Below are 25,941 nucleotides of genomic sequence, written 5' to 3' on the forward strand. Positions count from 1 at the left end.
TATCCTTTCCTTTTCAGCAGCCTGCCAGTACTGACTACATTAAATGTATCCTGTGTTTTCCATATGTCCTCCTTGGATTTTGAAAATTCTTCTGTTTTGATAGTTTCAAAGATGAGGCTCATTTCACTACACTTCTTCCCTCTACCACGTGTTTTCTGTAGCAGGTCCTTTAGAACTGGGCTGGCAAGTGACCGACTTTTCAATCCCCTTTCCTGTTCCCCTTTCCTGTGTGCTAACTACGCAGTCCCTATTCCAGTGGAAAAGTTACCTCAGTGTGTTGGCTTTTCTGTTGTCATCACTTCTGACAGAGTAGCTATGACAAACAGCTCAGAAGAGCTCTCACTGTGTAAACTTGCAAATTACTCATTTCTAGTAATTATCAACACAATTTCTGTTCCATCCCCAAATCAAGTTAAAATTCCCATGACAAATTGGCTTCCATCTCAGGGTGTTTTTTGTTACTGCTGTTTTACAGTGAAAACAACCTTCAGGAAGACCTCTTTGATCAGATACTTGTTGGGAAGCTGGAATTTCCCTCTCCCTACTGGGATAACATCACTGATTCAGCAAAGGTACTGATATTTTTTCCAACCTGAAACAGCATTTCTGACAAGCCCCCGTGCAGCCTGTGCTCGGTTGGGAAGGCAGCCTGGAAGATCCAGAGCAGCCTCTTCCCCAGTGCCCCAGCTGCTGTGCCTTTTTAGTTGGTTTAGCTGAACAGTGCTTGATGAAAGCTCAGGTGTTTCAGGCTGTCATGTTCTGTCTGAGCAAGGGTAGCAAAATGCCAACTCCATTCAGGGAACACCACATAATACTCAGTTCACTTCATGATGCACTTCACAGCATGTTCAGTGCTTCAGCTGCAAAATAAATGTGTCTCTGAATTTTTCTCTCCTATCACTCTTTAAAAAAGAAAAATTATTGCTTTCTGGACTGGACGCAGTTGGCATTTCTTCCTATTTTTTTGAGGCATTTATGAGAGCTTTTCAAGAGGTGCAGCCATTGCTAATTGCCATTGCCAGCAATTCTTGTGTGGTCATTGCAGTTTTGTTTAAAATGATTGTGCCTGTAGGACAAAGGTTCCAAGTTGTAAGCCCCACTTCTCAGGTTAATTCACTAAAGTGCTCTGAATAATATCTGAGGACTCACTAGCAAGTGGAGATGGTTTGTTTATCCAGCCAATGAGAAGTTGAATTTTTTATGTATTTTTCTGCATTTCCCAATGGGTGTTTATCCATTTCCCAAGCCCCAGTCACCTCACACATTTCCAGACATGCATTCTGAACAAACAAAGGCCTCAGGCTTGGGATCTCTCATTTCAGATTTCCACAGACTAAATAACTTGGCTGGTTGGGAAACCTCTCAGTTAGGTATGTTGTTATCTGCCTGAAGAAGCCATTTCCCAAAAGCGAAGCAATGGACAGTCTCCTTGAAATAATCTTGATGAGAGTATGAAGACTGATAATTTGGAGGCTATAAAAGATTTTTTTTGGGGGGGTGAGGGTGGAGAGAGGGCTTGGCTCAGTGTCTTTTATTCTTCTGGAGCAACACAGAAGAGAACAGTTTTCAAATAATTTCATAGTTTCTTGCCTTTCAGATGCAGATTCTTGTCTCTGATTTGTGTTTTTTATGTAATGTTACTGTGTGCATGTGCACTGACCAGAGAGGATCTCATCTCTCCCAGGTCTGTGTTTGTTCTGGTCATCAGAATGAATATATAGAGTACAAAGTGGAACATTAGAGCTGATTTTTTTAACATTTCTTTTTCATTTGGTTTCAAAAGGCTCAGTGCAACATGAGTACAATGACGAGGTTGATCTGAAATATGCTGCCTGGCAGACTCTTAATCCTAAAGAGCAAATATTTTGTTCCATTCACGTCACACTGGTATCACTGGTTCTGGTATCAGCTGGGGTTGCACCATACTTGGCACAACAGTATTTTCAGTTTCAATATCCTTTCCCACTCTTCTTTTTCTTTCTTTTTCAATGAAGGAGTTAATTAGCCTGATGCTACATGTGAATGCTGAAGCCCGGTACACAGCAGCACAGATCCTAAGCCATCCCTGGGTGTCAGTAAGTAAATCACATTTCACTTGTCTCTAATTTGACATTAAACCTGTAAATCTAACCATTAACTTGTAGTGTTCAGAAGCAGCAGTACAATTAGCAAATGTAACACCTAATTTACCATAGACACTAAGCTGATGCCTGTCAAGTCCTCCATCTCTTCAGGCAGCAGCAAAGGGGAACACCAAAGTGCATTGCTTATTGATTTAAAATCAATTAATTATTAATAAGTACTAGGTTTACATGGACACAGTCAATGCTTATTTTCAGGCATGTTTTAAAAGACAGACTGAATATGATCTGTGGAGTTCCCTGACACAAGAGAAGACAACTATTAACAAGTGTATCTATGGATAACAGCTCCTCTAAAACATATTTATGGTACTTTATAACACTTCCAGACTTAGGACATGATGGGCCATTTAAAGTGGTGATTTGAAAGAAATCCAAGTGACAAGTTGGCTTTTTATTCTTAACACTATTTCAAGCATGTTATTTTTAACTTGCTTGAATCAAACCTGCAGCTTATAATTGTGGGACAAATCAATGCATTAGAAGTGCCACATGTCATTTTAAGTAATAGAAGGTCATTCATAAAAGAGTGAGTGATTGCTCTGTTCCCTTCCTCTGGAATTATCTCTCATGTAGCAGAGTGTTGAAGTGCCTATCTGAATATTTACTATGCATTAAAAAGCAGAAAGTACCTGATGATGATGAAGAAAAACTTGGTTTTTTTCCTAACTGGAATACTGTGTTCCTTCTTCTACAGGATGATGCTTCCCAGGAGAATAATATGCAAGCTGAAGTAACAGGTAAACTGAAGCAGCACTTTAATAACACCCTACCCAAGCAAAATAACACATCTGCTGGGGTTTCTGTCATCATGGTAAGAGAAATGAACATTTTTATACATTGATAGTATACTTTGCATATTTTCCTAACAGTGCTCTATGAGCATGTGTGGTGCAAGAATAGCAAACCCAAAACTAGAATAGTCTCTAATTCTAGTCTTTATTGCTGGATAATGTGGATTGTCTTATCATTGCTTGAGAGCAACCAAGTCTATCACAGTGTGCCACCTGAGATAAAAACCAGCTTTCAAACAGAAACCTGTGAATACTAAGTTAGGTGTATGTTAAAATGAAGTTTATTAACAATTTGAAATCTTTCTTTATAAAAACTGTGATTTTTTTTTTTTTTTTTTTTAATCATACAGCCCACTTCGTTAGTTAAGTAGGCTTTTCCTCTGTGCCTGACCAAGTATTGTTTGATCTTGAGCACACTGTTGTTCAACACTACATGTGCCAGGAACCCAGGCTCCATTTCAGAAACTTCTTTCTTTCTGATCTCACTGTGGCCCGTCCTTGTCTGATGCAAGGATAGACACTGCACACCGAGAGTATCTTCAGTAACTTAAAGAAAATAACATAACAGGGATTTCCACCCTCACCCTCCCATTATTATTAATCACTCTCAAAGCCCAGCCCACTTATGTTAACAAAGAATTGTTTTAATCATCTGAGAGTCAGTAAATTGAAATAAAATGTTTCTGCCTATGTCTATGTCTTTGTAAATACATTTATGTGAGTTAAATAGGCAAACAATTTAAATGTAGGGAAAGTGATAACATAAAAATAAGTCGGAAAGTGGATTTCAGGTTCATGCTCTTGTCTACATTTCATTTGACAGTTTGACTTGACAGTTTGAGAGGGACTTCAGAGCTTCATTCTTTATACTGTTGAGACTATGGATAAGCCTGAAGCTGAAAACTGGTATAAAATGCACTATATGTAATAAGAGCAATTTTAATTCTAACTCTCAGCCCCTCTCCAACTTGCATGCCACTTAAGCCTGTCTCAGATCTCTGACACAGCATAGCTTCTGGCTTCTTATTGGCGTGGGTTTTTTCTGTTAGCTACTGACACTCCTTCAGCCAGGAAAGTTCACCTCATTTTACCTTTTCCTGCTTTATTTCCTTATAACAGGTATGGAAGGATATAAATACCTAATTATTTATTGCTGAATGCAGCTCCCAGTTAATGCTGAAAGGAAAAGTCAAACCTTGTTCAAAACACTGTGATCTAATAAGGGTTAAGCCCCCGATTTGTTATTCTTGCCCTGGTTTATCTTGAGCTTTGAAATTTAGTTACCTTTGTGTTCAGAAGTTCTTCACTTGCTCCAGCAGTCATTGCTTACCAACGTTCAGCTTCAGACAAGCACACTTTGTAACTCTCGTGTATTGCAGTGCATTGCTCTCTCAGTCCACCTGCACATTCAGTGGAGCCCCCTTTAGCATCACCTCATTCCAACACTGTCACCCAGCCCATGCAGATAATACCATCCTGTGGCAGATAAGTAAAACTGCACATTCCCAGTTCAGTGTCCTTGCACAGGAGGCTCCTGCTGCCCCCAAAAGCATGTTGCTCTTAATTCATAACTGATTTTTTTTTCAATTAAAAAAATGTTCTGTAAATCTAAATTTGTTGCAATTGTGTTAGTTCTGCTTAAAGTAAGTCTAGTTTCTGTCCCTTGCTTCCTTCCTTTTTCCTCCTTTCCCAATGCCTGCATTGCTTCCCTCTGAGTAGGTCCAAGGCAATGGTACGTACTAACTGCGATGCTTTGTTCTGCTGCACAAAAAATACATAGTCTCCATTTGTAACAAGAAAGGAGAAATAACTAAGCCAGTCTGAAGTGGAAAAAGCTGTACAGCCACATTAAACCAGCAAAGGAATATCTTTTAAGCACTTAAGGTGTTCTGTCTTGAATGATATATATCTAAAATAGGCAAAGCAAATGCCAATACAACAATTATTTACTTCCTCAGACACGTCTTGGTGTATTCTCCTGGAGGTAATTTTGTGCATGTGTATATCTTACTGTATCTAAAAACAGCTAGAAAAAGATGAGAACCCTTTGAAGACAGACGCAAAGAACAAAACCACTGAATTAAACACTGTTTCTATTTTAAAAAAAAATTCCAATTGTCATTCCCTTTATGGTATCAAAGAGCTAGTCAGGAGCTAATCAGTCCTAAATTAATAAAAAACATTCTCACTTAACAACAGTAAAATTAAAGAAGAAAACTCTAAACTGCATTATGTAAGAATGTATTGCTGCTATGAGGACAGCACAGGAGAAAATCACTGTCAGCATGAACTGAAAGCATGTCCTTCCCCCTTTAAATAACTTTACCTGCCACTGAAATAGCAGAAACCCCTGTATTTACAACTCTTTTTTCCAGCAAGCAAAAAAAGGAAATGCAATGGTGTCTTGATTAAAAGAGTTTTAGACCATCACTAATCTCAAAAGCCCAGACCCTGTTCAGCTGCTCCTGTCCTTGCATGCTCCCTTCGCAGTGTTGATTGGCAGTAGCAGAGAACTCAGTTGTGGACTATGGAATTTTCTCCTTGTACCTCTATGCAGGTAGGCGTGATGTAATTTGAGTTAAAAAAACAAAACACCAAAAAAAGAAGAGGTAAGTACCTTATTTCTGCTGTCCTTGATGACTTTGATGCAATAAAGCACATCTAAAAAAAAAATGAACCATGCAAAATTTAACTTGTGTCAGAAAATTATTTCGGTATTAGATACTTCAGTGAATAGTGTACTAGTCAAACTCCACTAAAAACACACAGAAATTTTCACATTAGTAAAGCAAGTCCAATCAAAAAAATAAATTGCCCTGGAAAAGGCAGAGCACCTGATCTTTACAATTAGCATTTATCCTGTAGAGGGTATGGAAATTGTTGTCTTCAGCAGATGTACCACATACTCCAGATAAGCCACCTACTGCACTATGGAATTCTCAGTTCTCATTCCAACCTGTCGCTCCCTTCTCCTGTAAACTAATTTTTAAGTATAGAATTCAGAAATTATGCTTTTCTGCCAACATGAGAGGTCATTTGCCTACTCTCAACACTAAGCAGAAAAACAGGCCCTTTTCTTGAAGACAGAAAAAAGCTTTGGGTTTCCATCTGTCACTGTCCGCCGTGGCTCCCCTTCTGTACTGTGTGGTTTGTTACAGGAAATGTATCACTGAGTTCTCAGTAAGCATCATCTGATTCCTTGTGTGAGCAAAAACACAGGTACATAAATTTTGCTAATAGTTACTATGACAAGTTCCTTCTCTATCACAACCACTCATACCATCTTTTTTTCCACATCAGACTTGCAAGACAAAAATTTTAAACCTGCAATGGCAAGCATACATCTGGAAGATAAGTCTGCCTTACATTTTCTAAAATCAGCATCACAAAAATTATACCATTCATTATATAAAAGATTTCTGATGTTATTTCTCCTTTTTTTCCCTGGCTGTAATGCATGCACTTTGTCTTGTAGATTGTTTTAACCCTTAAGTTAAGACAGGGCTGTATGTAAGTGCTGTTTCATGTTTTGCCTTGGGTTTGTTTTGTTTTGTTTGTAGAACACAGCTCTAGATAAAGAGAGTCAGATTTTCTGCAGCAAGCGCTGTCAGGACTCTGGTAGAGCTGGAATGGAGAAAATGTCTGCAATTGCTGCTGCAGCTGCTGATCCTCATGTGGCTGGGTCTGAGCCCCTCCTCCCTGCTGCTCCTGAGCCACTCCGGTCCCCCACACTGCCTTCTCCTGAGCTTGCTGGGGATCAGCCTGGTGCGTAGGACTGGGGAACACAAATCCAACTGAAGCTCCCCACACTCTGGCCACAGTTTTCTTCATTTCCCATGACTGTTTTCAGTTTGTGTGCACCTCTTGTGGTGAGCCCCAGCCAGGTCTGATCCTCTCCCTCACAGCAGGTGAGCAAACCACATCTTGGGAACAGGAGTAGGGGAAAGACTCTGGCAATGCTAGGTGGTTTTTTAAGTTCTTTGTGTTAATTATTAACTCCATTTCACACAGCCTTGGGCTCTAAATAGACTAACTTATGGTGTAGCTAACCATATTTTTGTATGAGCAGTGAGGTGGGGAACAGGTACCTGGCCTCGCCTCCACCAGCAGGCCCCATTCTGTTCTTCTGATGGGAATTCTCAGAAAAGTGGGAGAGGCAGTCAAGGGAAGAAAACTTCTATTTGCCTTCTATTCCAATGCCTCTATTTTTAGCCAAGTTTCTACTAAACTTGAAGAGGCAAATTTTCATGAAGAATTTTTTTAGTGGACTAACTGTAAAATATCATGAGACAAACATTTGGAGATAGAGAGGGAAGGATGGTTGTTCTCCATCAAGTTTGTTTTCTGACTTGCAGGCAGGGTAGTGTTTAGATAATATGAATTTAAATAAAGTAACTTGGGATGTAAACATGAGCAGTGGACATATATTTGTTACAAAGACTGGAGTGAAGGAAGCCTTTTTGCTTTAGCCATTTTCTGTCCCATCCACACCTTTCTCCAGGGTCAGACTACCTGTTAGATAAAATAAAATTACTTTGGGCCTGTGAAGGGAAAGCCTGCTGCATGTTTTCTAAGCTATGATGAACTGAGCAGCTCCTAATTCTAGGACAAGCTGATAGAGGAGCTGCCATCACTAGCCATCAGAGGTTTGTCAGTGCTATCTCTCCCTATTCACCTGGTGCAGGCACTGGAAACCAGGATTGGGAAGCAGCTCTCCTTAATCTGCAGTCACAAAATAGACGAGGTTTTATCTTTCCCATAATGCTTAGTTCAATAGAGTATGTATTCGGCTTAATCCTTTTTCTTTGCTCGTTCTTATGAATTGGTCATAGCTCATTTTTTCTCTTAGCTATACTTTCTACTAGAATTGTAAAAGAAAGACCTGCAATAAACTTTCTTCATTAAAAAAAAAAACCAAAACACAAAATGTTATTCATTTCTTTGGGAGCTCAGTTATTTTGCCAGTGAAACTGTTGTCTTATTCCCTCTGGAGAGACTGAACAATTAGATGCCTACCAAAACAATTTAATAGAATTAATTTGCGGGACTCCCATAAACTGCATTGTTTTAAAGTTCATTGATTCCTATGAAAGACATGAATAAACATGGTTGCTTTACTTTTTGAAGAACATTTAAAGATCAGAAAGTGCAAACTGATGGTAGCTGAAAGATGTGCAACATCTTGGCAAAAAAAATATTAAAGGTAGGAAACCATGGCATGTAGTAAACTATGATAAAAAGGTTGGGCCACAACCAATCCTTGTTAATTAACTTTGTTGTGGGTTCCCTGGAGTAAGTTCAATATACTTGAAGAGTATGGGAATAGCCTTTGTGTAAAATAACTTGTATTTTGGTACAGTGCAGAAATACGAAGCTTACTCAGAAGGGAAACTGGTGAGAGTCTGTAGCTGGCTGCCTGTGTGGTTGGTGATTTCTGCAACAAGTCTCAGACTCAGCCAAAGAAAGGATGTGGAATTTCAGGTGGAGCAGGCTAACCAGCCTCCACAGCAAAGACAGGGAGCCCCTAAAAGAGCTGAACTGAGAGACCAGCAGAGAGGGAACATCAAACAAATAATGAATACTGGGTTAAGTTTCTGGTTTTGCATCTGTAACAGAGAGGATCATCACTTGCCTGGTCAGCTGCCAGTTCTAAGCAATTGCCTTTTCTCATGGAAGAAGAAAGTGAAGACACATACCCTGACTTCGTGTCCTTAAGCTCATGATTTACCAACATCTAAACATGCTTAGACAAGACAAAGCAGAGGCAGGTGCCAAAATGCCTATTTAAAAATAGTGCTGCCAGCTGGGAAAGATGATCATATGGCCAGAAATCAGATAAAAACACAGCTGAGAAAGTCCTCAACTCTTTGTGTGACCTTGGCAAAATTCTAGCACTACTCCATGCCTTAAAATAGCTCCACGTAAGTTCAGTCTGTGCATAGGTGCAGGAGGTATCACACTTTAACATAAAAATAAAGACCTGCTGGTTAACACTAAAACATTTAATGAAGGTTCCTAAGTATCACATGTGGTTTCTTACCTGCTGCACTTTCATTTAGTCCTTCTCTTATTGTAGAGCCACCAGCTGCTGCTGGGGAGAAGGCAAAAATAGTTCTGGTTCACAATTTCTTTCCTGTTACAAAGGGAAAGAAACCGTTACAGAAACTGTAAACAAGTTACACATTTCTCAACGAGGACTGTTACAAACACTCCACAGTGACAGCTCTACTGCTACCATGCCTACATTTTAAAAAATGAGTTACTAAAAAACCCAATCTTTTTAATTATCCTTGGTCTTTTTAGGTCCTTTGAAGGTGGGTACTTGTCACAGTAGCCCAGTGGAGCCATTCCTGCAGTTCTAGATTTAAAATCCCCAGGACTGAATCCTCTCCTACTGTAAATCAGCACATTACATCCACTGGATTCCCATCAATATTTACCCTTACAGACCATTGCCCCCATTCTGGAACATCAAAAATTATTTAAAATAATTGTCAAAATATATTAATAAAGATGATGTTTAATGATGATGTTACTTCCATCAAGTATTGACTCATTCTCAGCTAATTAAGAATATTTACACAGGTCAGTAAATCTCATTTAATCCTGGTTTTCATATCTTTCTTCCTCCCAGTAGACACTGGTCTATTTATTACAGCTTGATAGCATAGATCTACTGATTCCTTCACTTTTATATAAATATGTATTTATCAATCAATCATCTTTGGTTCTATCAGTTTTTAAATGGGAAATTATATTTCAGATTTACTCATTCTTTCTCTCAAGCTACATCCAAACAGCAACTGGAAATGCACAAAACCAGCAACCTACCCAAAATGCTCATTCAGTAAAAGTGATGGTTTTAAGATGACAAAAAAGACAAGCAAATTAAACCCTCCTACTTGCAGTCAGCTTCAATGTCTAATGAACAGAAATAGGTATTTAGTTGAGCTTTTCTGTCAGGGGAATCCTCTTGAGCAGGATTTTTGTTTCCTTTTTAAACTAAACTAGCATTATGAAAAAAAAATACCAGGGCAGGGACTGGTAGCAGCCATCCACTAGAAGGCTCTTGCTTCTGTTCTTGAATTTTTTTTTTTTTTCCAAAGAGAATTTGAATTTTAAGTGCTTTTATTTCCTTTGGAAACAGGAAGCCAAGAGTGCAGGTTTCAGAAAAGCACAGCTTCACCGGGAAGTATCATCAACTGTTCCCTTCTCCCCAAAATAACAGGGGAGATAATTGCCAATTAACAGAAAATACTGAAGTCTAAAGCATTTAAATGCTGAATGTCTAAACACTTGCAGCTACAGAGGCTTGAAAAAGCATCCCTTGCACACAGGATAAGCAAGGCAAAAAGCAAAATGGGAGAGCAATGTATGAACTCATATCTCTGTTACTGGATATTGCTATCACTGAATGCACCTAAGTCTCACCACACAACCAGACTGAGCTGTGCCTACAACATTTTGCAGCTCACAGCTCGCATAGCAGGAAGAAAAATACTAGAACAACTTGAAGAAAGAAAAAAATAATAAATTATCACATCTCAAACTTTGTCCATTTAGCAACAGCAAGTACCACATTTTGGGAACCTCTTTTTGTCTATTCCCACACAATGCAGCATCATTTCCAAAGCACACATCATGCTGTCTTTAATTAGCTGACACTATGATGCAGTCCCAGGGGCAAAGTTGTGTGCAATTTCAGATTTTACTAAATACATCTCTTGGTTTCAAGACTATGTTTTCCAGTAATGTCTCAATTAATTTACAAAAAAAAAAAAGTAGTAGTTTTATTTCCTACAATATATGAATAGTTGTGAAATATTTTACATTCATTTTATAACAATATGTTTCTTGATAATAAGTCTCAACTAAAAGTAAGCTATTTACAGGTACAAGTTACAATTTATTCTTTCAAACTTTGTATGTTTTAACACGTTTTTATCTCACGACACTGGTTGTATTTGAATTGAGGAGCTTTACGTTAAACATAGTTGAATTTCAGTACATCTAAGCAAAATCTGAAACCATTTCCTACACTTTCTTTTTGTCCAGAGCTTTTAAAGAGCAACTTTAAATTACAAAGCATCATCTACTGTAATAGCTTACTAAAAATCTTAGGTTGGTTCTGCATAAACTATTTTGGATTTCATATAATATTGTAGCATATGCTAAATCCACACAAGTGACTCATTTCAAGTGTTTCATCCTAACACTGTATGGGAGAGGTCTCACTGGTTTAGAGCAGCACTCTCAGAATGGCTCATCTCTGGTTCTATTTAACAAGGCTAAAGCCAGTTTCTCAAGAACAATATAGTGATCTGTTATTCCCTTCAAATTACTTCTGGGAGAAAGAGGGAAAAAAAATTATGCCATACCACAAGCACACTGAAATCTCTATGAATATGAAATCTAGGACATAAAGTGGAAAAACTACAATCTAGACAGTCACTTTATCTAGGCCATTCTTACTCAATACATCAAACAGCAATCATGTCCTGACTGCAATAAAATTCACTTCCCATTACCTTGGTATCAGTTCAGCTCCTTGGGATGTTTATCAGGAACAAAGTGCTGCAGATAGGTGGAGGACTACCAAGAGGATGTCAGGACCAGAAACAATAACAGAGACATGCACAGCTTGCCTTCAGGTGTAGAGACTTTATGATAACAGCACAATACAGCCAAGAACTGCAGAAATATTTTCAAGTCTCACAGCATTCATTTACCTCTGCCTGCAGTGGCACCACAACACAAACTTCCTTCAGAGAAACTCCCACTCTGACCCCCCACATCTCCTCTTCCAGATCCTACAGCATTTCTATCAGCAATTTGCTGATAGAAAATAGAAGGGGTTTCAAGCTATGCTTGCCAAGTACTTCTGCACAACCCAACCAAGCAGCACTACTACAGAGAACTTCCCATAACTACATCTGGCAGCAGCTCTGTTTGAACTTACCAGAGCAGAAGAAAGGCCAGACTGTCACATAAAGAAATGCTCTTCATAAACGCTCCCTCTGCATAAATGCATTTGAGGAGAGGGGTCTGTCCCTCTCTTCCAGAACATTCTGCCATTAACAGCCAAATGAGGCCCAGCTGCAGGTTAATGCCTGGCATCTGCTGATTAAACAGGGTTCAGGTGATCCATGTGACACAGGTGCTGTCCTGCAGAGAGTAACAAGTACCTGAGTAGTTAGAAATTTAAGCGTGTTTTCCATCTCATCACAAACAGCGTGAGGTGGACTACTTCAGCCAAAGCTGAGATCACAAGTGCACACCCAGGCCCCCAGGCTGGTGTCAAAGGTATTTGGGTTTACCTGTGGAAGGAGGGGATGTCCCACACACCAGAGCAATCCAGAACAGGGGTGTCTTTGCAAGCCTGCTCACGAAGGAGAAGGTGAAGATGTCCTTTCCGACGAACTGCTGCAGCACTCCAGTGGCAGAACACCACACTGCAGCAACTGCTGCTTCCCAAGACGGGCTCGATGCAACTCAGGACAGCACACACAGGTACAGCTGTGCTTCCAGTTTGGGAAAGCACCTCCTGATCCAATAGAGCCCTTTCTAAAACAAGCAATCTAACAATCAACTCCCCGGGAAACATTTAGGCTCCAAGATCAGGAACTAATATTTCTATCATTAATTGTTTCCTCATAAAGAGAAGACTTTCAGGATTTCCATTTGGCAAAACACACCTTTGGTTGGTTATTTGGATTTTTTCCCTCCACCCAGCCTAGGAAACCCACCCTGGTTTGAGACAAACACAAATTGCAGTTCAAGATTATTCCAATTTCCCCTCAAACTCTGCTGATACCAGGCTGTGAATGTTATTGAACTTAAGGAAGTGTGAAGTACAAGTTCTGCGTAACAAATGTGCAGTACACATAGCTCAGTACACCAGGCACTTCCCACAGACATGACCCACTACAGTCTTTGCTTAATCCCATCATCCTTGTGCTACACAAAACATGAAAATGTAACTACTGATACACCACAACCACCTCAGTATGAAAATGCAGAAAGCACAGGACACCGTTTCATACACACCAAGTACATGAAATGCATCAGTCATGGTAATTCTGTCCTCTGTTGGGAATATACCCTGAATCACAAGAACCCAGTACTCCACTGAACGTGTCAATTACAAATGTAATTTTATTTCACTTCTTCACTCAAACTGAATTTTGTCATTCCAAATCTTTACTGAAAGAGAGAGTAGTTAAATGCTTAGAAAAACCAGGAACTGCTCTAGTAGGCAGCTAAAGAAATATATGTATCAATACAGATATGGAATGTAAATTTCAACTCAGAGATCACAACATACAAAGAAGATTTTTATGCAATACAGACTTACAAAACAGTAACAGTTCTTTTCACAAATATTTTCACAGAGTTCTGCACAGCAATCTTGTAGAAAAGTAGATTTGTGCAACACCAAAATAGCTTATTGTTCCTTAGTATAAATTATTTGTCATTTCCTAAAAGAAAGAGGTAATTTAATATGACTGGGCAGGATCTGACTGGATTTGGTGGTAGCAAAATACGAAAGACATTGTTGCTATAGGCAGAAAAGGCATATGGCATGTGCTATAGTATTGCAGGGGCATGTTCTGATGAAAAAGAAAGAAAAAGTGGCCTGCAAATCTTGTGCTTCTGCTGCTGGATGGGGGCTGTGCACCAGCAAGCACCTGCTGCCTCCCTGCTTCCACAGTCAACCAGCAGAAATGTGCTTTGAAACTTGCCCCTTCTAAAATCACCTGCCTCTGTGGGCTTCTGATCTGAAGCCTTCAAAATTAGCCTTTCTTATTTGGAGGAACAATCCACATTTTGGTGTGCTTTGAAGGAGATGCCAGGTAGAAACTAAAAAGGATTCACACTTGATGTAACACAAACTCCATTCCCGATTTCTCTCGTAACTGCACGAAACATACAACTAAAAAAGAACTAATTGTCTAGGCCTAGAAACATGCTTGAAGAGTAACATTGATGGAAATGATTTGCAAAGTTTAAAATTACATTAACCATAATTTATATATTACCCCTTGATTCCCAGAAACTTCGGTGCTGATGTAGTACAATCATTTGGAAAAGTACGAGACAAAGTGTGGTGCGGATAGCACAGATTAAAATTCCCCCAATACCGTAATTAATTTCCATTATGTTAAAATCATATATTCCTCAAGGTTATAGATAAAGCTTCAGATGGAAAATCTGTTTCTTCATAATATAGCTAGAATGTGAGTTTTAACCATCTTTACTTTAGGTTTTGTTTACAGACAGGGATCAAAATAGACTTCTCATTGTGACTAAAAATATAGATTTTTTAACTACAGAACCCAGCAGCTGGTTTTCTGCTTCTTTGCCCTTCCCCCAAAAAAGTCAAGCGAGGTCTACAAAAATAGCAATTAACTTTAAAAAATAGGTTGCTTCTTCCAGCAAATTTAAGTTACATTCAGATGTAATAGAACTATTTATAAGGAGCCATGGGGTGGCTCGACCAAGGGAGGCAGTGCTGTGTGCAGCTCCCTCCTGGCCACAGCTGCTCCTGTCAGTGCTCATCCCAGCCTCTGGGAAGGTCAGTACCTGGTTTGGTACTCGTGGTGCCAGCGATTGAAATCATTGTAGAAAACCACGATGCTCCCGGACGCCATTCCAGTCATTATACACCTGAGGGAAGCAGATTTACCAATCAGAAAACATGCAAAACAATGTGCAGCAGTTTGTGTGGGCAGCCTGAAGCCAGAGCTGAGAGTTGGACAACAGAACTGTTCACCAGCATCCCTGTCCTGAAAGGCCACTTGGGATTCCCCCAGGACTATTTCTTGGCTGGTTTTTGGGGGGTATTGGAGCAGGATGAAGCCCTGGTGTCGCAGCAAAGTGAAGGAAGGCCAGGAGAAGTGTTCATTTCAGTTTCAACTCCCCCAGCACATCTACATGAAGGAATTGGGTGTGGGCACTGGCCTTCAGTTGGAAATACTAAAACTGAAGGCTTTGACTGTTTTGGAAGCTCCTGAAAGCAATCCCTGGGCTTTCCCACTGAGACACTCATTCTGAATTCCTTACACTTGGCCAGCTACTAGAGAGCATTTAGATATGTTTGAAAAGCCGTGACCCTGACACAGCACACAATCAAGAGTTTCTATATTATCTTCTCTACGGTCTCATTAAATTATTACAAAAATCAGAACTATAAAGATGTATTAAATCCTGGCATTTTGGGGAAAAAAAAGCCTGAGAACTAAAAAATTCAGAGAAAAAAGCTGCAATACTGTCTTCAAAACAAATACTGAGATCATCAAAACATTGCATTTTGATAGAATCACAGAATATCATGTCAAGAGCACCATTCTGATTGTTTTTCTACTGGGTTAAAATATCTTTTTCCACACTCTCAAACACATAACATTCATGCATACCAAATAAATAACTCTGATTAATTACCTGCAGTTAATCAGTAATTACGCAGTAAAATACCCGAGTAGCTCTCTTCCTTGTCTCCAAAACCAAAGGTTCTTAACTTGAGCACATGGATAGATTTCTGTATGTTCATATTAAATTTCAGTTCATTAACACGTCATTAATTGCAGTTCAAAGATTGTCTAAATGCAAAATTTCTGAGATCTAAGATTCAACAGCTGTAACTCCAGGTTTTGAAATATATTTAACAGCAAGGGCTTTTTTTTAATGGAAAACTGCTTCATCAAAAATGCCAATAATCTCTCGTGATGCTTATCAAGAAGCTGTTCAGTGTTTCATTGAAGTCCACAGGTTTTACTGGGTTGGATTTTTTAAAGTTCATTTTGTGTAAGTTTTAGAAACATAGATAAAAATTTTAAAACATTCAGTATGGACTTCAGCAAGTGGAAGGCTAAGAGCCTCAGCAACATGCTTTACTGCACAAATCTCTATGGGATTTAGGAGACAAATCTGCTTGAAAAGTACACAGGAACACCACTTAGTATACACACCACAGCAAATAAAATCCTAGCCTGAAAGGTAAAGGTGTACAGATGAAATGGGAAACATCCATCCTATAAACAAACCATGTTTTTGTGATAAAAGCACTGAAGCATTTTCAAGCACAGTTGCATTGGAAAGTGTGATATGAAACTGCAGTAAAGATTTTAACTGGTCACCTTCAGTAGGAGAAGTCTTCAAAAAGGGTCATGCTGTATGTGGATAAAATAACTTTCCTAGAACTGAGAATGACTCTTTGCTTTAGCAAATATATAGATGTATGGAGGGAATCTTGTTGTGCAACTATTCCAACTGTTCTATTTTTAACATGAAGGTCTGGAATTAGGAATGTGATTTGTCTTGGAAGTGAAAGAAGAGAGATGAAAGTACACATGTAACCTTCCACCTCCCTGTGACCCACACTATACATTGGTGCAGACCAATAACTCAGCCTATCTTGAAAGACTGCCAAAGTAAGATTTCTTGGATCTCTCTTCATTCCCTAAAGAGCTGAAATCCTGAAAAAGATTATCTGCCCTAAATATGACATGTTAAAAAAAAAAAAATTATGCAAGCAGAATTCTCAAGATAATCACCAGTATCTGTGATCCACAATCAGAAATCACAATCAGAAGAACAACAAAAATGCAATTTAATTGTAAATATATATTCCCCAAAACTCTCATCCAGACCAGACTTTGCTCTCACCTTTGGTCATAGGACAGGGCCATGGATCGGATTCCAGCATCACAGCCTGGGTAAGCGAAGAGCTGCTTGAGGTCCCACACCTGCCAGACCATGACAACTCCGTTGTCTCCACCTGTGAGCAGATACTGTCCATCCCGACTCAGCTGAATGGCCTAGGGGCAAATCACAGGGAGATTTGTCAGATAAATGTGTGCTGCTCTTAATTCCCCACTTTTCCTTTCAGTAAAAGGTTTCATATTGACAGCTGAATGCCCAGGGAGACTTTGATATCAACACAAGCTTTTGGAAAGCAACATTATTGTTGTGTTATTTTACCCAGCAAGGGAATTAATGCTGTTATGCACAAATCTCCAATACATTAGATCTCACTAGTTAAGTCTCACCTGACCTGTGATTTATTCCATGTTCCAAAGATCCAATATGAGGTCAGCTAAAGAAATTTACTCTTCTAATTAGCTAGATTTACAAGATGCACAGTACTGGCGTTAAAATACAGCACCTGACATTCCCCCAAGGGTCTTTAATACTAGCCTAGCAGAAGCTGAATGTTGACAGGAACTGAACTGTCATACAAATCACTAAAATTAATTTAGACCAGCACTTTTAGATTCCTGCACTGGATTAATAAAATAATGATCCACCCCTCTTAACAGAGACTATTTCCTTTCACCATCCATCCTGAAACTGCCTGTGAAAAATTCACTGGCATATACACTTTTGTATGCATGATGGGGACTGATGGCAAATCTGTACTTGATATCTTTATTTGGGAACCAGGTCATGAAGAAAGATGGGATATCATTGGTTTTCAGAGTCAAGACTTTCAAACAAGAATCTCCAATCTATTGTGGTATTTCTTGTGTGCTATTGGAAAAAAATCAAGATACATACTAAATATCCGGAAGAGTAATTTTCCTTCTTTACCTGATGACTATACCAGATGATACTATCAGATACTAAATGGACAGGATACACTAGAAATCTTTCTTAAAAGAGGGATTTCCCCAGTTTAAAGCCAAAATGGGGCTTAAGAGAACTGAACTTGAAATTTTAGTAGAGTAAGTGCTAATTTATGGGGGGAGAGAGACCATAATCTACCTAGCCCAGTGGTGTACTCCCAACAGTGGCAGCAGGAGATGCTGCCAGCCCGGTCAGCACACAGCCCCTTCCCCCTGTGCACCACAGCACCCAAAATCACTGGATTATAGAAAGATCAGAAAGTTCACCTGTTCCTTTTAGTATCTATTTATGGAAATGCTGCCCATGAATTTTCTTAATCTGTTTTTCAGCCTGCTGATGATGCCTTCTGAGGGGGGCAAGAATTGGCAGAAGTTTAGCACAGGTTTATTACCTGTTTTGAGGTGATCCTAATCAGTTCCAGCAAGTACCCCATAGGTCTCATATTGTGGGGTTTCCTAAGTAAGAGTTCTCCATTCATCTCAGCCATCGCCTTCATCACTCTGTAAACCTTCAGCATGCCCCACCTCAAAAAGCATTGAATGAAGCTCATTCCCAACACCAACCCTTCGGAGACTCCATGACTGACTGTTCTCACAGCAATAATATCTTTTCCACGCGGGTCTCAGTAATTACTACTACAGAAACCCGGAGGCGGATAAAAACTTCTGAAAAGAGGATCCTGGCCTGCTGCTTTACAGAAAAGAAATGTAAGCAGTAGAGAATACCAGGCCCTGATTTTACAGCCTCATCCTCCAAATGTCCAGGAAAATGGAAAGGTTTGCAGTGTTTTCCAAAGAAACAAAACCAAAAAGTTCAATGGATTCTGTCATGTGGAATGACATCAGCATGAGCCACCAGCAAGATCAAGACCTTTGAAACTGCATTTTCGACCGTGATTAATAATTCCAGTAAGCCCAAACCTTTTCCTATGCTCTCTTTCTGTTTCCAGGTGCCTCTTCTCTGCTCTCTTTCTGACTTTTGCTCCCCAGCTTGACTTCTGTTTTTCCTTCTCTGCTCTGTACTTTTAGATTTCTCCATGATACTCAGCACAGGAGCAGCCCGTCCTTGGTTCTATTCTTGATTCTGCTCCTCTTTCTCCTCTGCCTCCTCATCAGTTCTTCCCTTTCCTTGTCCTGGGTCACACCATCACATTTCTTGCCATGGCTCTTTTGTGCACCTCTTTTGAGGGATGATTGGTTGCAGGGAAAAACTGCATCCACGGCCTACAGATGTTCAGTACAGAATGTGGATGCTAAGCATTATCTAAAAATGTATTTAACTTAACGTTTGTGAATCAGCTAAATTTGGGCAGCCTTTCAACAAAATACACACCCTTCACGTCAGGATTAACTTGTGATAAATTTCAGCTGGCCCAACTTCTCAATAGAATGATGTAAGCATGGAGAATGTTCAGGGCAGTGGCTCTTAAATTCCAAACACACACGGTTCTCCAGACAGACTCATTCTCTTTGACTAAAACATTGTCACTGGAAGGCAAGGAAATTGCCTCAGGATGATAGTCTACAAGCAAAATTCCAGCTCAAAGATTTAAATTTAGGAAACAGTAGAAAGAACTGAAGACGGGATTTTGCAAACATCTCTCTCTGCTGAAGTCTGCAATTACTTCGGCACTTGCAGTCTCTGCTTATACAGGTTTGCAAATATGCAAAACGTTTTACATACCTCAGGCAAAGGAAGTTGGGGGCTTTTCTTAACATAGAGAATTTATAGTGCACGCACCACAAAAAAAAATCAGAGAAACTAAAACACAAAGACATTACGTTCATGCAACACTGAAGTGTTTATACAGACTGCTGACAAGCCTAGAAACCAAAATATACAGTGTGTGCAAGATGCTGCTTTGTGAGCAGCAGTAACTGAAGTCAGACATATTGCACATCTGTATTTTTTGTATTGCTGCGCTCTATTACTGTGATGCCAAATACATCCTGTAAGAATTATACGATGTGCGACACTTAGATTAAGACAGAGCTTCTATATTATGTTATAAATTTTGAGTGTTTACTGCAACAACTCCCAAGGAGTCAGAATGGATCACACTGCTGGAATTTTATTTCATACAATAACTTTAAAAGGAGTGTAATTGAAACACAAACATATACTGTAAACAAAATGTAACACTGAGCAAAAAAAAGATTATAAACCTATTTCAGTCATGTTTTGAATTATGACAAGACATACATGTAAATTTAGATACAATAAAGCAGAACATATGGAGTTTTTCCAACCATATCTAAGTATGGAAAACAGAATACTACCCAAGGTTAGAATTGAGTATTGTGAGTTGAAGCTTCTCCGTCTCCCCCCCAAAAATAAATGTTCCAACCATTAATTGCTTCTGTGATTGTTACTATCAGAAACATGCTAAGAACCTTGAAAGCACAGACACAAGGAGCTTGAAAACTCTAATTTAGAGGCTGTCTTAGAAGAGTAGAGCAAGACAGGGGCCGAAAACAAACTGATAAGGCTGAAAATTATCTAGAACTAGCATGCACTGAGTGGATGATCACGAGATCTAACTAACCACACAAGTATTAAAGAGATTATTCATTAGAAGCAAAAATCAATATGGGGTGGTTTTCTTCTCTATAGCAATAGTAGCCTCCTAAGGGTATTTCCAAATTGCAATGAAGACCGTGACAAATAATTATTTGCTACACTTATAAAATTCAGCTGATGAAAATCCATTAACCTTATGGTCATGGTTCACTTGAATTTTATACTTGAGGCTTTTACTGAAGAAATGCTATATTAAAAGGCAAATTAAAGCCATTAATCTTTAACTCTTCCACTACCTGCAACATGCAGTAGGTTTTGTGATCTTTTGATTAAATAAAGTACAGGCTTTGAACCCTTACTAATACCTGTGCAATTTTACTGTCATTGGCTTGTCATGAAGACAAGATGTTGATTTATTTAATTTTTATTGTTTATAAATAAATTTCTCAGCCACTTGCCTATATATATATTAAGGGATGAGGGAATGAATGAAGGGATGAAGGAATGAATGGAAGAAAAAGGTGACCCTATCAACATTTCAGTATCATGATATGCCCTTCAAGATTTAACAAACGAAAGGATGCTTTTACTCCCAAGTACTCCAGCTGGTAAGAGGATGATATGAATCAATTTTACTGTTCTGCTTTTCCCCAGCGTAGTTTATCTGCAATTCTGCTAGGTATGAAACTGAAACAACCCTGCAACTAATCTTTCTCACAACATGAGCTTCAATCTCTCAAATAATCCCCGAAGTGCACAATTTCAGCAATGTTCTAAAAGCCGCATTTCTGACTTGGAAAGTCTCACAACTTTGCACAAATCCCTTTTAACGTTTCAGGTTTTTGAAAGGCAGTGCTTTGTAAAAAGGCAGAGCTGACACTGTGACAGCCCTGGCTTACAGCAGCAGGAGTCTTGTGGGCACTTCCACATTTCAAAACAGACTCAGGAAAGGAAAATAAATTGGTTCCTCTGGGTGAAACAGCATACAGTCTTTGTTTAGGGTAAAATAACTTTACTGCTCAGAACAAGCACACTATTTAAAGTTATTCATTAAGATATCTAAACACTACATGGTAGATGTGCTGCAATATGCCTAAGCTCCACTGAGCAATACAGTATTTAAAACAAAAACAGGTGGAAGGCATTGATTGGACCTTGAATTTCCCCAGAGCATCTGAATTTTTTCTGGCTGTTTTCTAGCACAAGAATACGAGAAAGAAAATCAGAATGTTGATCCAAACATCATTATCGAAAACTGCTGGTTTTGCCAATAACATCCTGAAATACCAGCCCATAATGACACAGGAAAACCAAGACTGTTACACTACAGATTCCACACTTATGACCTTTTTCCTTCCCTTTTCTATCCTCCCCAAGCAAAAGCCAACAAGGAGAGTTTGTCAGCACAGCCCATGGGTAGGTGCTATTCATTTTAAATGCCCCACTTTAATCATGCAGTTGCCACTCTCCTTCAGAGATGATGTAGTGCAGAAGCACTGGCAGAGACGCTGTAGGTTGTTTAAGTGTAAAGCTCAGCTGGGACCACTGGGAGAGAAAGAAAACAAAACAAAACAAAATAAACCCCAAACCCCTCCACAAACGTAATTCTGGCCCACAGAGAGCAGAACTTCCTTTGCCTCCAGCAACATTCCTAAAGCTGTGGGTACTGACTGAAACACTACAGAAATTGTTTTAGCCGGCAAGGGATTTCTAGATATTTTACAGATTTGCTGGCCTAGCTGACAACATAATCACAACTGAAAGTGACAGATTATCAACATTATTAATGTAAAAAGAGAAAACACTGTGATATCGTTTTGCTTTATGGAAAGAACTCTGGGATGAAGGGTAGGCTGAAAATCTCAGAAGTATTTGTACAAGGACAGGCAAAGGTACAATTTCAGGAAATTGATGCAAAAATCTACATTAATTTGGAAAAATGTCAGGGGACAGAAATATACACATTCCTACTTCACTTCCCCAGCCTCAAACCTGCACTTGTGGCTGCCACAGAACACAGAGATCAAATGCCCCCTAACCCCTGCAGACTGCACTCTCACTATGGAAAAGAGACCTACACAGAGAGTTATTTCTGCATATGCCACCACCCGCACAGCTGACATTTTGAATGGATGACATAAGGATACTAGAGTAGCAGAGCACAGTACATAAGAGTTTTAAAAGGTTTTAAGTGGAATATCCTGAACTGTACCAGAAACTTCAGTGCTAATGAAGCAGTCACTGTTCCATACAAATTAAAAAGTGGAAATAACGAAGATCAAAATTCTTTCAAATACATTAACACATTCTTCCATCTTTAGTATGGAAAGAAGTGCTCACAACTTTGCACAAGAGCTGAAAGAATGCCAGTAATTCTGTAAAACGAACATGACGGCAGAGAGGGATTTTCTTCCTGACACATGTAATCCAAATAAAGGAAAAACTTCTGAGAGCTTTCAACTCAGGAGAACATTGGAAATCCCAGCAGCTCAGTTCCTGGGGTCTTCCATCAGATTATTAAAGTCAGCTTGGAGGTGTGGCACTGCAATACAGCTGGCAGCTTCTGTTCTGTTTCATAGATACTATTACACAGGAACTGTCAAGAGACCTTCATTTTGTATTATAAAATAATTTTCATAAAGCCATAAGCTTAAAATGCCTCCTGCATAGTTTTGGACTTGCTCCACATCTCTTGCAGCTGAAGATGTGGAACTTTCCTGCCTGCTTAGCAAATGCCAAAGGCCTAAAGGAGTTGAAGTACAGACATATCCCTGTAAAATTCATGGAGCTCAGCACAACACATGCTATCTGAACCGAGATGCAGGAATGCAGTCAGAGATGCCAAAAGAAAGAGAAAGCTTACAAAGCAGCATGTCCACTGACCTCCTGCCTTCAGACTCAAAAGTACAGATGCAGCTCAGCCTCTCCTGGTCAGCAATTGGTGATATTTGTATTCTCCGCCTCAAGGAAATGCCTACACAGCATTCCTTTATGAGAAGAGTTATTTTACAGTTAAAACTGTAAAAGACCCCTCCTGATGTTATTAAGAGTACATGGTGCCCTTAAATTTTTTCAGAATGCTGCTATGCTAATGGTCTAATATCACACAGTTATGGTCTGGCTATAGAAAGAGTCTCCACACAGCTCCAACATTCACAGGTTTTCCCCATGGAACTGATAGCACACATTTGAGGACACTCACCCTTATCTTGTCATCTGTTTCCATAGTGGCTTGCAGTCTCCCATTCACACTGAACACACAGAAGAGGCCGTTTTCATAATATATGACACAGTGGCCTTCTCTGGAAGCTTGAATAAGTTTTGGTCTCAGGCAGCTTTCGGGACCTTGTAATCTTTCAGGACCTTCTAATGTCCTCAGTAGATCTCCATTCATAGAATGTACGAGACATGGTCCTTCTAGTGAGACAGAACAGGATCTCAGGTTATTGATTTACATGCTCAATTAAAGACATATACCAAATAATAAGTCATGACTTCTACTTAAATAATCACTATTATAATACATTATAGTGGTTTTTACTATGTTTAGGTGGATTGCCTATGACTTTAGGGGAGCCAGAGAGTCAGATGAACATCTTATCCCTTAAAAGCTTTGCATTAAGGTATTTTAGAGCACCTATCATAACCAGTTAAAGACCTAACAGATTGCCTTTTGTGGATTTTCTTTAAAGCTGGAAGTAGTTACTTTTGAGAGTTAATTTTTAGGAGTTAATTTTGAGATTAGTTAATTTTGAGTAATTAAACATAATGAACCTTAAAAAGAGATTTTCCCAACACAGACAGAGCTAAGAGTAATGAATATACACATGTAGGTATTCTAAAAGTGTATGTTCTCATATTAAGATTTTAAGCCATACATGACCCAGTAAGTATTTGCTTTTTTAACATATTTTGACAAATATCTGCCTTGTACATAAGCCACATGAGTTCACATGCATAAAACAGAAATGCACAGAGGTACAGATCATGAGTACACCCAACTCTGAAGAAGTGTCTCTGAGTGGCTTCTTTAGAAACACTATGGCAGAAAGATACTAATTCCAAGAAATTTACGGTTTAAAAATAATTGTGGACAATTAAGCAAATAAGAAACGTATAAAGAATATCCATAGAATCAACATCATTCTTTATAATTTGCCTGCCAAAAGGAGGTCTTTGAGAACACAAACGGGGCATATTAGAGGTTTTGCAGCCAAGCTCAAAGAGCTTGAACAGAACTACCAGTAGTTTATACATACCCTTCATTAAACTAACAATCCAGCACATTCTCCTACAACTAATTTTTGCTTCCCTTTTTTGAGAAGTTATGGATAACAGCCACTCTTCACCATCCTGGCCCTCAAAGGTTGTATCCAACTATACTATATGCAATTACACACCAGATAAACAAACAGAAATAGCAATCAGGAGGGAAACTGATGTGGTTGCCTCTTCTTATGAATGTCTGAACAATCCTCAGTTTTAACATGTTTAAAAAGAGGTTTCAAATTCCATACCAACTAAAAAAAAGGTTAGAAATAAAACCACCATTAAGTTCATAAATTCTGCCACCTGAGACTATATTCCTTTTGGCATTAGGAGTATAGCTTCATGAAGAGAAAGAAATGACAAGAGCTACCTTACCTTTTGAACCACTTATTACCAGGCCAAGCTCAGCACAAATGGCAGCACAGGTGATCTCATAGTCATGTCCTGTCAGAACAGCTCGAGGAGTTGCAAAATCGCCTTCAATGAAAAAACAATAAAAGCAATCTTTGGTTACTGTCTATTCCCAAAAATCACTGCTTTCCATCACTGAAGCACCTTTTGTTTCCTTGCTCTTTGAGTTCATGTTGCTTACAAATCACTTCAACGCTCCTGTTTGCATAGTATACTGCACTACCTGTGCAGTACAGCAGCAGTACTCTGCCTGCACATTTACTAACACACAGTAACAGGAAAGTCAGGCGTGCATTAAAGCCAACCAGTTGGTTTCCCCTCCCTCTGTCTCTCCCTCTATTTATATTTTGTGGAGGGAGAGATTTAAGACAATTACTACGCTTTCCTGTAACAGCCACTAGTAAATGCAAGTATCACTACAGTAAGTACCAAGAGAAGACACCAACAGTGCCCAAAGATGAAGGAAAACATTCAGTGACTGATTTTATTTTAACCTAATAACAGTGATGAAACCTCAGCCTGAGGTCCAGTTCTTTGGAAGATGTAGAGCTTGGACCACAGTCAGTATGAATTTCTGAAGAATTTGCAAAAAAATCCCACTCAAACCCAACATTAATGCTCCTATTAAACATTTCCCTGCAACAGGAACTAGTTTTTTGGGGGGGTTTTGAGAGTCTCTTTATAATCAAATATATATGGATACAATAAAAAAAGAAAAATTGTACAACTGGCACATTTAAAGGAAAAAACATTATTCTCCAGGTCAAGGCAGAGAAAGGGTAAGCAAATGCTATAAAGCTCTTTAAATCTTTTTATACCTTTACTAACAGGTTATTCACTGCCCTCTTCAAGAGTGCTAGCATTTCACAAAAATCACAAAGTTATTTTTGTATTACCATATAATTAGCTCATTCATAGCATTCCACAAAGGATTTAAACTCTAAGGGATGTTTCTTGGGCAATGCTGTCATGTAGCTTTCAAAAGGTTTAGATGAGTTTTTAAGCAGCAGGGAATAATTTCACTTCACAATAAATGATGATATGTGAGATACCAACAAGGCAGTAACGCAATGATAAAATCAACCTTTTTCCACTTGAAAAAGAGGAAATGGTTTTGCAAAGACACAGAGTAATAATGGGACCTATTGACTCCATCAGTCACTAAGTTAGCATCAATCAAA

At 39.0% G+C, this 25,941-nt stretch overlaps 2 protein-coding genes across 9 annotated transcripts in view; one reads left to right on the forward strand and one right to left on the reverse strand.

Annotated features, from left to right (window-relative positions):
• The window catches only part of DCLK2 (doublecortin like kinase 2), a 79,914-nt gene extending 72,047 nt beyond the window's left edge, over positions 1–7,867 (forward strand). For 2 of the 5 annotated variants that reach the window (XR_006019901.1, XR_006019902.1), the window contains 5 exons: positions 476–572; positions 1,995–2,075; positions 2,839–2,955; positions 3,759–3,841; positions 6,496–7,867. Coding sequence is in view for 3 of the 5 variants with exons in the window: in XM_042049820.1 (XP_041905754.1) it covers positions 476–572; positions 1,995–2,075; positions 2,839–2,955; positions 6,496–6,708 (508 nt within the window). In the remaining 2 variants the exon portion in view is untranslated. Of the gene's footprint in view, positions 1–475; positions 573–1,994; positions 2,076–2,838; positions 2,956–3,758; positions 3,842–4,654; positions 4,668–6,495 lie in introns of all 5 variants that reach the window. The other 3 variants (XM_042049820.1, XM_042049822.1, XM_042049823.1) reach the window with 2 other exon arrangements.
• Positions 7,868–13,072: 5,205 nt separating this feature from the next.
• Positions 13,073–25,941, reverse strand: part of LRBA (LPS responsive beige-like anchor protein) — a 375,341-nt gene continuing 362,472 nt past the window's right edge. For all 4 annotated transcript variants that reach the window (XM_042049819.1, XM_042049817.1, XM_042049818.1 and 1 more), the window contains 4 exons: positions 24,725–24,826; positions 23,283–23,497; positions 16,601–16,752; positions 13,073–14,602 (listed from right to left, as the gene is read on the reverse strand). In XM_042049819.1, the coding sequence (XP_041905753.1) occupies positions 14,512–14,602; positions 16,601–16,752; positions 23,283–23,497; positions 24,725–24,826 (560 nt within the window). In that variant the 3' untranslated portion in view covers positions 13,073–14,511. The remainder of the gene's footprint in view (positions 14,603–16,600; positions 16,753–23,282; positions 23,498–24,724; positions 24,827–25,941) is intronic.

Source organism: Corvus kubaryi, unplaced genomic scaffold, assembly GCF_017639235.1.
Source record: "Corvus kubaryi isolate FWS band 111438036 unplaced genomic scaffold, C.kubaryi_AGA036_p1.0 71, whole genome shotgun sequence".
Lineage (NCBI taxonomy): Eukaryota > Metazoa > Chordata > Aves > Passeriformes > Corvidae > Corvus > Corvus kubaryi.